Source organism: Helianthus annuus, chromosome 5 (genome assembly GCF_002127325.2).
Source record: "Helianthus annuus cultivar XRQ/B chromosome 5, HanXRQr2.0-SUNRISE, whole genome shotgun sequence".
Lineage (NCBI taxonomy): Eukaryota > Viridiplantae > Streptophyta > Magnoliopsida > Asterales > Asteraceae > Helianthus > Helianthus annuus.
The window spans coordinates 143226084-143239530 of NC_035437.2; the positions used below are offsets into that span (position 1 = coordinate 143226084).

General features: G+C 37.2%; 1 protein-coding gene across 5 annotated transcripts; it reads right to left on the bottom strand.

Annotated features, from left to right (window-relative positions):
* Positions 1–1495: 1495 nt before the first annotated feature.
* LOC110941617 lies at positions 1496–6599 on the bottom strand. 5 transcript variants are annotated; one of them, XR_002594200.2, is made up of 15 exons: positions 6322–6599; positions 6108–6205; positions 5867–5953; positions 5224–5377; positions 5061–5114; positions 4573–4626; positions 3680–3847; positions 3269–3408; positions 3001–3177; positions 2843–2924; positions 2608–2761; positions 2157–2270; positions 1980–2076; positions 1794–1870; positions 1496–1696 (listed from the first exon to the last, which is right to left on the bottom strand). XR_002594200.2 is itself a non-coding variant. In XM_035990749.1 (15 exons), the coding sequence occupies exons 1-14, from the start codon at positions 6490–6492 to the stop codon at positions 1855–1857; spliced, it is 1566 nt and encodes a 521-aa protein (XP_035846642.1). In that variant the 5' UTR covers positions 6493–6599; the 3' UTR covers positions 1496–1717; positions 1815–1854. The 5 variants fall into 5 exon arrangements, 4 of the variants coding, with proteins under 4 accessions (XP_035846642.1, XP_022038971.1, XP_022038970.1 ...); XM_035990749.1 differs by having other exon boundaries at positions 1496–1717; positions 1815–1870; XM_022183279.2 differs by having other exon boundaries at positions 1496–1861.
* Positions 6600–13447: the final 6848 nt, after the last annotated feature.

A 13447-nucleotide genomic window follows, 5' to 3' on the forward strand; every position in this document is an offset into this window, starting at 1 on the left:
TGCTGTAACAGGTATGTAATTCATGTTTTCCATTACATTTAAACAGAACTGATCAACACATATATTTGTCTTGACTTGGGCCATTTACGATGCAATTTTTTTATGTTTTTTTTTTCTTACAATTGCCATGCCATGGTAGTTGGTTTTTGAATACCACTCATTTATAAAACCTCACTATTAAACTAAGTATTACAATAAACTATCTATTACTTGATATAATGTAAAGAAATATTAAAAATTATATTAGAAAAATCACAAACTATGTTTTATTAAAAAAAAATAATTGAAGATGAGACCCACATTCATCCGCCACAGGTGCCAAGGCGTTATGAAATTTTCGAAAGGAAAAATTACTAAAATAGACGTTTAACCAATTAAAATGATCAAAATAGATAAACGTGAGCTAAGCCGGCTAACTTGACGGCTAAGTCGGCAAAATCGTGAGAAAAAACGCCGGCTAATCCGGCAAGAAACGCCAATGCCTCTTTTGAAAAAGTAGCGGTCAACTTTGTGTATTTATGTAATTTTTCCCTTTCAAAAACTTACACATGCAATGGATAGATAAATGTCATGTCAAATAGTATTTTTATATTCTTACAAAGAAAGGTCGGTGGTGTTTTGATTTTCCAGCATACACCCTTCAAGTTTTCTCAATTGTCTTTACACTCTGCTCACACACGTGCTTGGTTTTCCTCTTTTGTCACTCAATCTTTGCAATTCACTCTTTTCATATTCTCTTATACTCTCACTATTTATTATAATTTAACATACTAATATTCATATTATTTAACTAATGTTTCATTAATTTTTTTACACCAAAACTAAGTATTTGAATGGTTATTTTATTTTTTTACACACAAATTATGTATTTTAATTCGCACAACATCTGCGTTTTAACATAATTTTTGTTTGAAAACGAGCCGGGTCAATTATAAAATGTTTTATTTTTATGTATGTTTTGACGTAAAAATTGTTTGGAAATAAATCAGGTCAAGTATAATACGTTTTCATTCGACAGTTTAAATTTGAGTTACTATACATTTCGACGTAAATTTAGTACCTAAACGAGTCTAAGCGATTATAGTCTATACTTTATCACGTTGTGTATGATGCCACTACACGTGTTTATTTTATGTACGTTTTGAGTTGGTCTACATTTCAACGTAAATTTTGTTTAGAAATACGTAAGATCAAATATAATAAATTTTCATTCAACGGTATGAATTCAAATTACTCTACGTTTCAGCTTAAATTTAGTTCGGAATTGAGTTGGGTTGGGTTGATTGTAGTCTATAATTTATTACGTTGGGCATGACGCCGCTGCAACGCGCGGCGGATAAAAAAACTAGTTATTATTATCATCATCATATTCATCCCACCAATAGCAAAGCTAAGATAGGGCCCGGGGAGGGTCAGATATAGAAAACCTTACATCTACCCCGTAGGAATGGGGAGACTATTTCCAGTGAGACCCCCCCCCCCCGACTCGATATCATGTCAAATAGTATTAACTTTCATATAATCCAATGCTAAAAGCATTTTACTTTGATATATAGAGCTCACCAAAGGGTAAGAAATACACAACACACCAAGACTTACATATTCTCACAAGTTGATATGTTGCATAAACTACTCAAGTTATCTAACAACATGCCCTGTTTACATCTAAACATCCACTTTGCATCAACTTCATTACCACAACAACAAAGAACAGAACATTGTTAAATTGTTTGTTGTAGAACGACAAGTCGATCCAATCATTCTAAACATCCACTTTGCGTCAACTTCATTACCACAACAACAAAGAACAGAACATTGTTAAATTGTTTGTTGTAGAACGACAAGTCGATCCAATCATTCTCTGATGTTCCTTAAACATAAAACACAAAACAAATTATCGTTTCGGTGAGTTTTAAAAAGCAATAAGTATAATCTAGTTAGTCTTGGATGATCCCAACTAAAAAGAAGTAAAATAGTACCTTGAATTAGATATATATTCATCAACTAATGCCTTTTCTTGATCATTGTAAGCAAACCATTTTTCATCAGGAGTCATCACATCCTCATAGCAAGAATCTGCAAATTTCACGATTCAAAGTTACGATCATGTATGTAATTGCATGATTTGAGTTATATCAACGGAAACCAACACGAACCTTGACGTAATATGCCAACTTTATCATAATGGCTTCTCAATTTCCAGAGTTTGCAGCCATTTATGTCCAAAAGAATGGGCTCTGATCTAACTACATAGGATTCGCGCGGTATATCTAACATTGCAAAACAAATCAATGAGCTATAGATACAAACCCTTAACATATCAATTACTCCTTGTGGTTTGATCACTTTAACGGTTTTGCTCCAAACCTTTAAAAATAGCCATTTTACTCCCTGATGTTTTTGCTCCCCGCCTCTAACTCCATCCAAATTGTTTGTTTTTCCATTTTGCTCCCCGCAGGGAGCAAACTGGCAACAAAACCAAAACATCAGGGAGTAAAATGGCTATTTTTAAAGGTTTGGGGCAAAACCGTTAAAGTGACCAAACCACAGGGAGCAAAACGGAAGTTTACTCATTACTATATATGAATAGTTAAAGATCCCACCAACCTCTCATTTCCATAGAATTTGCTAGGATTTGCGCAGTTTCGGCTTTAACTTTCGAAACAAGATCTTTCTGTTCAGAAATGGTAAGCGGCGTTCTGTTTGGTGATAAGATAGCTTTCACCACCTCATCGTGTACTTTCTTTTTCAAGTTTTTTTCCTATTTGAATTTACAATAAATAACCAGTTATCGAAAGAAAAAAACAAAAATTTTAAGTAATTTTTCAGCCTTTAAAAATACCTTCTCTCTATTAGCAATCAACCGCTCTTTCGCCATCTTCTTTTCTTCCACATTTCTCTCCTCAATCCACAGTCTCAACTTTCTACAAAAATGAATTATAAACCAAGAAAATCAGAAATTAATTATAAAAAAAAAATAAAAACAAAAATTTGACTTACGCTGTGCCAAGAGCTTCATCACATAAAAAATTCAAAAGCCGAAGCTTTTTTGAAAAATTTAATTCATCGTAACCATTCGGCTGCGAATTAAAACACTCCAAGAGAGGATCTTTTGATAGATACTGAGATTCAGAAATACATTCTTTAAAATCTTCCACCCATGACGTTCCAGAATATCTGCATAAAATTTAAGCACGCGTTAAGCGTATGCCATTAAGTGACGAGAAATTTACTAATAACTTATTAAATAATGAAATAAAACACGTACTTTTTCCCAAAACCTTCTTCTATTATGGAGAGTAATCTGGTATGGATCTGAACGGTTAACGATTCAGGTGTTTTATGCGCATTTGCGCATGTCAACTCGCGAAGTAAAATTTCAGGCTCCCCGTTTTTTAGCTGGAGGACCTAATATGGAGCAAAAAGATTGAGAAAGAAATAAATAAAACAAATAAGGGAACGTATTAAATCTTGAGGTCGAATGGTCGATTAAGATACGACAAAAACTTGATGCGTGTAAGGTCATGCAATCGTTATACTTTGCATGCAAAAGTTATTATATTGAATCAACTAGTTATTCTAATCTATAACTTTAATGAAGAAATTCACGCCGTAGAAATATAACGTAGCCGTCATTGTCTCTTTTCGTTTTATGGTTTCATCAAACATCGAAAGTTACCTCGCCGAATGTTTCACAGAATTCTAATAACTGCAAAGCGTGTCCAACGTCTCCGGAAGGTAGATCAATGCCTGCGAGATTCGTCAACTCTGTACCCTGTGGTAGTTGAAGCTTCACGTCATTATCTTCGCTTGTGTCCTCAATTGAGCTTTTCTCCTCCTGGCAACTCTGAGAAACGATTTGAGAAGTTCATAAATGATCTTTGAATTTTGATATATATTCCCATAAAATGACGAAGTTCATATATGACGAAGTTCATTTGGGCGTTTGAACAACTATTATAGAGGGTGTTAGGTTACACATGTTGAAGGTGCGCGAGGATTGATAAACTAACTCACATCACTCTAGATTCATCAAAAATGAGTCGGGTGTGGTATGAGCCACGCAAACGACAAAAATGAACAAGATAGAAGACGTAGAAACTGGTTTCATTGATAATCAACACAGATTACATACCGAAAGAGTTACATCTTTACATTAACGCCATGTATCCAACCCTAGGTGAGCACCCCTAGGATAGGTGACTCACACCAAGAACCACCCCTTACAAATGAGGAGGTCATCCCTATTTATAGTGTTTGGGAGGTTTCTTATGGGCTTTCTAATTTGGGCCCTTAGAAACCTATATAACCTAAACACCAATTACAACCTATTGTAGTCTGGATAAGTCATGAAATCTAACTAGCCACCTCTAGTAAGGTTTCGCATGAAACCTCTCGTTTAACCTCATTTGCATAGCAACAGTCACAAATCATGCACCAACATAGGTAAAACCGGAAGTAATAAATAGTGTTTGGATGAGCTTCTTTAGTTCGAAATTTTAGTGTTTGGCATCGATGAAATAACCAAAAACGACATTCTAATGAGTTATGAAATGTTAAGCTTTTGCTTACCTCACTTTCACCATCTTCTTTCATCCGTTTTCTTTCGGGCTCATCTCCAGTCTCCTACAAGTACATTTTCAGATAACCCATGTGATTCGCTATTAAAGAGGGTGTTAGGTTACACATGTTGAAAGCGTTTATGTGATATTGAGTAATAAGTGTAACATAATCAGCTTAAGTAAAACGGGAAGTAATAAATAGTGTGGGGGGGGGGGGGGGATATTCCACGGTCCTCCCAACCGCCGAGGTGATCCCACCTCGCAGACCGCCACCCAGCAAGCCTGAGTCTGGGGAGGGCATTCGGAACGAGCAAGACTCAAACCCGCCACCTCCGGGTTAGAATGCGGGCTGGTGGCCGTTGGGCTGACACCCAATGGTTGAAGTAATAAATAGTGTTTAGATGAGCTTCTTTAATTTGAAATTCTAATAACAGAATATCAGACAATAAATGTTTTTAGTGTTCGGCGTCGATAAAATAACCAAAAAATGACATTTACCTCACTTTCACCATCTTCTTTCGTCAGTTTTCTTTCGGGCTCATCTCCAGTCTCCTACAAGTACATTTTCAAATAATCTGAGACCTCACAATTCTTCTCTCTTTGTGTGTGTGCATGCATTGAAGCGCATGTGTTTGGGGGGTGTCAATGTAAAGATTTGTACCTTATCATCAGCACGTCTCTTTTTTCGAGCACCACGCTTAACTGCTTCAGTCTCGACCGATCCCGTCATGTTTAAAAGATTGGAAACCGAAGCAAACCCCACTTTCTTTGCCGTATGAATAAGAGGTCCCGTCGGAACAAATCCTCTCTTCTTCCTACAACACCCTCATTTTCAAAAATCTTTAACTTAAAGTAGTAAAACCGTCTTTTCACTATATCGTTTAACTAAACTTTTCAAAAATCTTGAATATCTATATAAAACAACAAACCCGAAATAGCATCATATAATGCAACAATCTCAAAGAAGCGCTATGGTTTGACTTATTATGTCAACATAGTACTTCCTGAACACAAAATTGGTATGAATCTTGTTGCATAACAATAGGTTACATAGTACCAACATTATAAATTCACATTATTTGAAAAAAAAAAAACTTGAAAAATTCAAAATTTACACCAAAAATTGAGTCTTTAACCATACCCTATTTATCAAAATCAAAATTACACCTTTTTTAAAAAAAAAAAAAAACTTGAAAAATTCAAAATTTACACCAAAAATTGAGTCTTTAACCACACCCTATTTGTCAAAATCAAAATTAAAAAAAAACATAAATATATGATCAAGATTCAAGAAAGACACTTACATGCAAGAACTACAATTACAAATGCCTCTGCACCTTGGGCACTTCCACTCACCAGATGCTGCAGCCTCTTCAACATTCTCTCCATATCTAACCCAAAAAAAAAATTATTTTTTTTAATTTTTTTTTAATTTTTAATTTTTTAAATAATAAAACCCAAACCCTAATTCCCTCAATTTTCAGATCCCATCATACAAACACTACCAACAACATAATAATCAATTAATCAACAAACAAAAATCACCTGTTTAATAAACAAGCTCGACACACATTAAGCGGACATGTCTTGTTCCCACTTTCATTAGTACATTTCACCGAAACATCCATCGTCTTCTGTCGACACTGACACACAAAACACACATAATTCAACCTCTCCATTCAACCAACACACCGACCATTATCAAAAAAACACACACACATACACATAACACAATGTGTTTGAATAAAGTCATTCATACCTGATGACAAGTCTTGCCATTTTTCGGATCGTAGATTCGGCTGCCAACGATGCGAACAACGGGGGATTTTGTGCGTTTTGGAGGTGAAGAAGAAGGGTGAGTTGACTCGGGTTGAATTGGTTGAGTTGGGTGTGGGTGAGTTGACTCGGTTTGAACGGGTTGAGTCGTCATGGGTGATCGGTGATCGGAGGTTTTGGTGTCTCCGGTGGCCGGATGTGAGGTTGTGAAGGGTGGTGTGAACGGTAAAATTTTGTGTGGAGTATGGGTGGGGTCACATACACAAGTACACAACATATACTTATTAATTGTTATTTATTTTGTTTTTTTGTAAAATGTTTTATGTTATTGGATATTATCCTTTTGAAATGTGATTGTATCATGTTTAATAATGTTATTAAATGTGATTCTTTTTATGGTGTATGGGTGGGGTGGTGAGTGTGGTGACCCCACATACAAAACTTACTCATTGATTATTATTTTGTTTTGTAAAAATAATTAAATTTTACAGTATAAGAGTTGTCCATCAAATTGTGTCAGATGCTCCTTCATATTATAGAGAGTAGTTGTTAGTAGAGGATAGAGAAAATATTACTTTTCATATGTAGATATGAAAAAATAGGGGTGAGCAAGTTTAGGTTCGGACCAAAAATAACCGAGAACCGAACCAAAAATATACCCAACCCGACCCGAACCCAAACACCTAGGTATTTAGATCAGTTCCATTTTTCATATAAAATAGGGCCGGGTCAGGTCGGTTCTCGGTTCTTTTCATGGTGAAACCCAAATTTGACCTATGGACCGGAACCGACCCTATATTTAGGGTAGTGAATCGGTTCTGTATTTTATGTTTGATCGGTTCTCGTGTCGGGTAATGATCGGGTAGGGTCGGGTTTTTCCTTTTACTCACCCCTAGAAAAAAATATTGTTCACCTCTATATTTTTTTAATATTTTTAGAAAATGGTTGTGAGTAGAGAAGAGAGAAAAAAATATTGATAAAGGTATAAAAAATTATTTAATTGAAATAGAGAGATCAAAATAATGATTTTTAGAGCATTCACATCCATTCCACCATATTTTTACCCTATATTACACTAAAAACACTACATTTTCTCTCTCCTTTTCAATTAAATAATATTTATTTATACATTTATCATTACATTTTCTCTCTGCTCTACTCACAAACACTTTCAAAATATATTAAAAAATTATAGGGGATGAACAGTGTTCCCTTAAATATACAGATGAACAGTAACATTTTTTTGTCTCCTTCACTCACAACCACTTTTTATACTTTTTATATTATAAAAACTTCACTCACGTATTTTGGTGTAATGAATGTGAATGCTCTAAGTGTAGTGATGAAGATGATGGATAGAATGTAAATCCTCTCAATATCCTTTCAAGATATGGTTATATGGTATTTGATATAGGGCTGGTAAACAACTCAAACTTGAAGGTAAACACAGAACTTTAAACATTTAGGTTAGGTGAAGATGTCCAGTATGAGTGTTTTTTTAAAGATTCATAGGTTTGGGATAGGTATAATATTATGTGATAATTTAATGTGAAATAATGTGAAAAGGTATAATAAATAGCATGTTGAACGTGATATAATGTGAAAAAAGAGTATAATAAATAGCATGTTAAACTTGTTAAGAACTTGAAATTATAAATTTTATATAAATTATAGTTTTAACTATTTGAGTCCAAAAGCAAAAAGTTTAACGACCTGAGTCCTTATAAGCATTTTCTTTAACCATTTGAGTCCTTTTGAGTCCAAATTTTAATCTTTTGAGTCCAATTTTTTTGACTCAAATCGTTATAAAATGAACAAAATTGGACTCAAAACGTTATAAAATAAATGGCTAGGGACTCAGGGCGTTAAACTTTTTGATTTTGGACTCAAGTGGTTAAAACCACTAAAACACAGGGATTCAAAAAGTAATTTACTCTAAATATTAAAAGTAGTTGGATTTATGATATTTTAGGGTTTCTAGAATAAGTTGGGATTAGGTTTTGGGTAATAGGAATCTAAAAACGAGTATTTTTAACCGTATAAAATTATAATAAATGGATATATCTGATACTTGTTTATACGAGCTAATTACTCAAGACAAATCAATTAAAGCTTAACATACTTTATCGAGTTAATTACTAAAGAGTTGTGAGTCACAAGCTAGGAGAGTTGTAGTTAAAATTAGTCAAGACAAATCAATTAAATCTTAAGATACTTTATCGAGTTAATTACTAAAGAGTTGTGAGTCACAGGCCAGGAGAGTTGTAGTTAAAGTAAACATCCAAAACAAACACATCTAGCCCTTAATTAACGATTTTGGATTTGATAAATCATGTCCTCTAAGTGCCTTTTAGAGCTTTCAAAGCAGGTTATATCCATCTCCATTTCTAATATATAAAGAAAATTTAAAAAAATATATATACACATTTTTTTTTCACTCTACAAGAGAATCATTATACCTAAACCCCATTTCTATTGATAAAAAGCTATTTGTACTGTAGTCCTTTTATATTTACAAAGCACTATTCTCACTTCTACCCCAATTTGAACCAACAGTTAAACTTGCTATAAATTGTAGGGTTATTAGATTTTATCACCCCTAACTATTAGCTATTGGTCGTTGTCATTCCCAACTATCACTTTCACACATGCCACCCCTAACTTGTGTTTTGTCACCACGCCGTTAACTGATCACTAACTTTTAATCTTGTTACTATACTTTTGGGAGTGTCCTAATATTCCTAAAACCTTCCTACGATTCCTATAACACCCAAACCTATTTCTAAAATTTGACAAAAAGCTATTGTAGTTACATAGCACTGTTCTCCTCTAAGGCCTTGAGGTAGAGGTGTACAAATTGGGTTATCGAAACGGAAACCGGTTTTAAATGGTGGGAACCCGCACTGGTAATGATTCAGTTAAAAACTGGTTTTTTAAACCAGTTTCAAAGATCAAGAACACTAACCAGTCTACAAACTAGCGGTTCGATTCTTGTTGAAACCGGTTTTTTTAATAAAAAGGGTTAAAAAAACCAGTTTTCGGTCCTAAAACTGTTTTTTTACACCTCTAAGTGTACCCTAGCATCTGGGACGTTAAGGGTGACATGACATGCTAACCGGTGTTGCACACCAGTCCCCCCTTGTGTTAAGGGGCGTTAAAGTGGTTATTTGTTAACATGTTAAAAGGATGTTAAGAGAATGACTTTTTTTCTTTTTAAACCAAAAACCACTAAAAATAGGGTTAGGCGAAGTTAACGGGGAAAACCCTCACCTACTAGCGAAATTCACCATAACGGGATACACTCGCCTTCGAACCATGGAAAACCCTCACTTAGGGCTGAAGCCCGTGAACACTCGCCCGAAGGCACGCCAATATGGTGAGGTAAAACCCGCTCGGTTCAAGGATCGAACTAGCGATCGCCGCCTACTCGCCTAGTCTACAATCATCACCAAGTGCCGCCGAAACTAAATGATGAAGGCATGAATCAAACTTGGATCACTTGAAACAACAAGTGTCACACCCCCAAAATCCACCTGCGGATAACACCCGCTTCGGGGGCGTGACTGACCAGGATCCAGCCACCAATTATACCGAATACTTAAGTTGTTAACAAAAGTAATACTTACAATTCATAAGCCTAGCAAATATTAAGTCAGAGTTTAAAGTTTTAAGTTCCAAAACAGTAATAAGTAGCGGAAGCATAAGTAAGGTAGTTTAAAACAAAGTTCATGATTCAAAATATGGTAACCCCCAACACAAGGGTGAACAGACACTACACGTTCCCAAGCTGCAAGCTCCTTCGTCACTGGTTACCTGCAAAGCATGCAGTAAGGGGTCAACAATAATGCTGAGTGAGTTCACTAGTTGTCCCGTTTTAATTACCAAAAACTTTGTTTCACCGGTTAATTTATTCGTTTATACATGCCCTGGGGAGCTACCCCAAAAGTTAGCGACTAAACTGTTTTTCCAATACCGAACACTAGGTAACCGTTGCGTATCCGCAGGATGCCCCGATGTCAATGTTCTATCATCATTGACGGATTTCTGAGTTCATTAGTTCACGCCCGTCCCAAACCAGGGCACGGTGTGAGGCTGGTAAACACCTAAATAGCGCTATCAACTAATAACCCGCTCGCCTAACCCGGCGACTAATCGGTATTTGTAGTAGGGACTTGAGTGATAGAGTTTCGTTTAGTGCCGTTAGTTGCAATCCGTATAAACAGTAATTAACCAAAAGGTTTCCCAACACCAGGGAAGGAAAAGTAAGTTTTGTTCCCAATAACTAGGGAAGGTATGTAAATGGTATCCCTTTTTACCAGGGGATAGGGTTGTTAGTCTCGTGTCCCAAACCACCGGGACGCATGCTTTTAAGTTGTGAACTCACCTTGGGTTGCTCGGTAGGTTTAGGTTACTTGTCAATCACGTTGGTCACCACGTCCTAACATGGTTACCGGTATAGGTCAGGTTCGGTGTACAAGCATTCACGTAAAAACTTACACATAACTAACACGTATCAAGCATATAAGTAAACAGTGGGTTACTGGGCCGGCCTAAATAATTAAGCAGTCAACAGCAACACATAGTCCATTTAACAGATAGTCCAAGTTAACACAGAATGGCCCAATAACTAAAATGGACAGCCCACTCGCAACCAGCTGGTCTCGAGTCGCAACCAGGTGGTTTCGACTTGTCACGTTATGGTTGCGAGTCGTAACCGTGGTCTCGAGTTGTCACGTTTTGGTTGCGAGTCGCAACGGCGTGGTCTCGAGTCGCAATCTCGTGGTTTCGACTTGTCCTGCTATGGTTGCGAGTCGCAACCGTGTGGTTTCGAGTCGTAATGCCGTCGTTGCGAGTCGTAATCTGTCACTTTCATGTACACGTGATGATGCAGATATGACAGTCCAAATTGTACACATAAAATCAGACCCAGATTAGGAAACTACCAATAAGGTTTCACTAACACTTTTCCTAATCTGCCCATTGGTAAATATAGATCAAACTTTGCCATTTTTAAAACCTTCAAACCATATTCAAACAAGTTCTTCTTATGTTCATAGTTTTCTAGGGTTTTCATGCCAACATAAACACATATTTATGAGCCGAAAATCACATATTTTTGACAAGATCATGATGCTAAACAAGAAAACATACATTATATAGTCGAAATCTCATATTTAACAACATCATTTTGCAAGAACAATGAAGCATTCATTTTATAATCTTGAACATAGTTTTGGTTGGCATAAACATTCCTACACTACCATTTCTAACATGTTACCACATATTTGCCAAACTTTTACAAATCAACCTAAAAGTCATACAAAACTACTAATCAAGCATTTCTTAGTTCATACAACATACATACATCTTAAACACAAAAGAAAACACTAACCGGTTATGAAAAGGAGGAGCCGAAAACAAAGAGAAGAGAATGAGAGAAGATGAAGTGTCCGAGTGATCCGAGCTTGACCGAGTCCTTGTCCGAGATCCTTGCTTGAACCGAGAATTTGGAAGAGTTTGGATGTTGTTTTGGGGTTTTCTTAGTTGAGAGAAAATGAGGAGTGTATGTGTTGGTGTGTTGTGCCAAATGAAGGAAATGAAGGAAAGTGGGGGATTATATACCAAGTGTCAACAAGACTAAGGGGGTTTCGGGTTGGGCTTGGGGGTTTCGGCCCAAACCGGTTTCGGCTCAAAGGCCCACTCGAGACCGAGTGGCCCACTCGCAACCGCCCGGTTGCGAGTCATGGTCTCGGGTCGTGGTTTCGGCTCTCATATAAATATATACATAATACATACATATCACACATATCATGTAAAAGTCACGTTTCCAATTAATAATAATCATATATACACAAAATATTACAAGGTGTTCGTTCGGAAAAACCTCGAGTGTCACATTATCCCCAAGTTTTAAGAACTTTCGTCCCGAAAGTTGAAGCAGCCACTGCCAAGCTAGCGTGTTTCAACGGGGTGTCACATCATCCCCCCGTTAGTTTGGAATTTCGTCCCGAAATTCAGTTGTAGCTTCAGTGCTGGGGTTTTCGTTTGGGAATAACTGGGGATACTTGGACTTCATCTGGTCCTCCCGCTCCCAGGTAAACTCTGGGCCGCGCCGTGAGTTCCAACGAACTCGCACAAGGGGTATCTGGCTACGTTTGAGGGTTTTGATTTCTCGATCCGTGATCTCAATCGGTTCCTCAGTAAAGTGTAGCTGTTCGTCAATCGTCAGTTCCTTAAAAGGAATTACAAGTGTTTCATCCGACAAACACTTCTTCAGGTTAGATACATGAAAAACGTTGTGCACTGCACTCAGTTCTGCAGGCAGGTTCAATCTATAAGCTACCTTACCGATTTTCTCGGTAATTTCGAATGGTCCAACATACCGTGGATTCAGCTTGCCTCGTTTACCAAAACGAACTACGCCCTTCCAGGGTGAGACTTTAAGTAGAACCCGGTCCCCGACCTGGAATTCTAACGGTTTCCTACGCTTGTCAGCATAGCTTTTCTGACGGTCACGAGCTGCCGCCATGCGTTGCCTGATCTGGGAAATCTTTTCTGTTGTGTCTACCACTAGTTCTGGGCCTGTGAGCTGACTATCACCGACTTCCGCCCAGCAGAGAGGTGATCGGCATTTACGACCGTACAATGCCTCAAAAGGTGCCGCCTGAATGCTAGTGTGATAGTTGTTATTGTAGGAGAACTCCACCAGCGGCAGATGCTTTTCCCAGTTCTTGCCAAAATCGATCACACATGCTCTAAGCATGTCTTCCAGGGTTTGGATGGTGCGTTCAGACTGCCCATCCGTTTGCGGGTGATAAGCGGTGCTCATGTCCAAACGTGAGCCAAAAGATTTGTGCATAGCTTGCCACAACTCGGAGGTAAAACGAGCGTCTCGGTCGGAAATAATAGAAGTTGGCACCCCGTGCCTGGAGACTACTTCCTTTAAATAGATTTCTGCCAAGGTAGAAAACTTGTCCGTTTCTTTAATGGCCAAAAAGTGTGCAGACTTAGTCAAACGATCTACTATCACCCAGATAGTATCATTCCCGCGTTGAGATCTAGGTAGCCCTGTAACAAAATCCATGGAAATCTGCTCCCATTTCCACTTC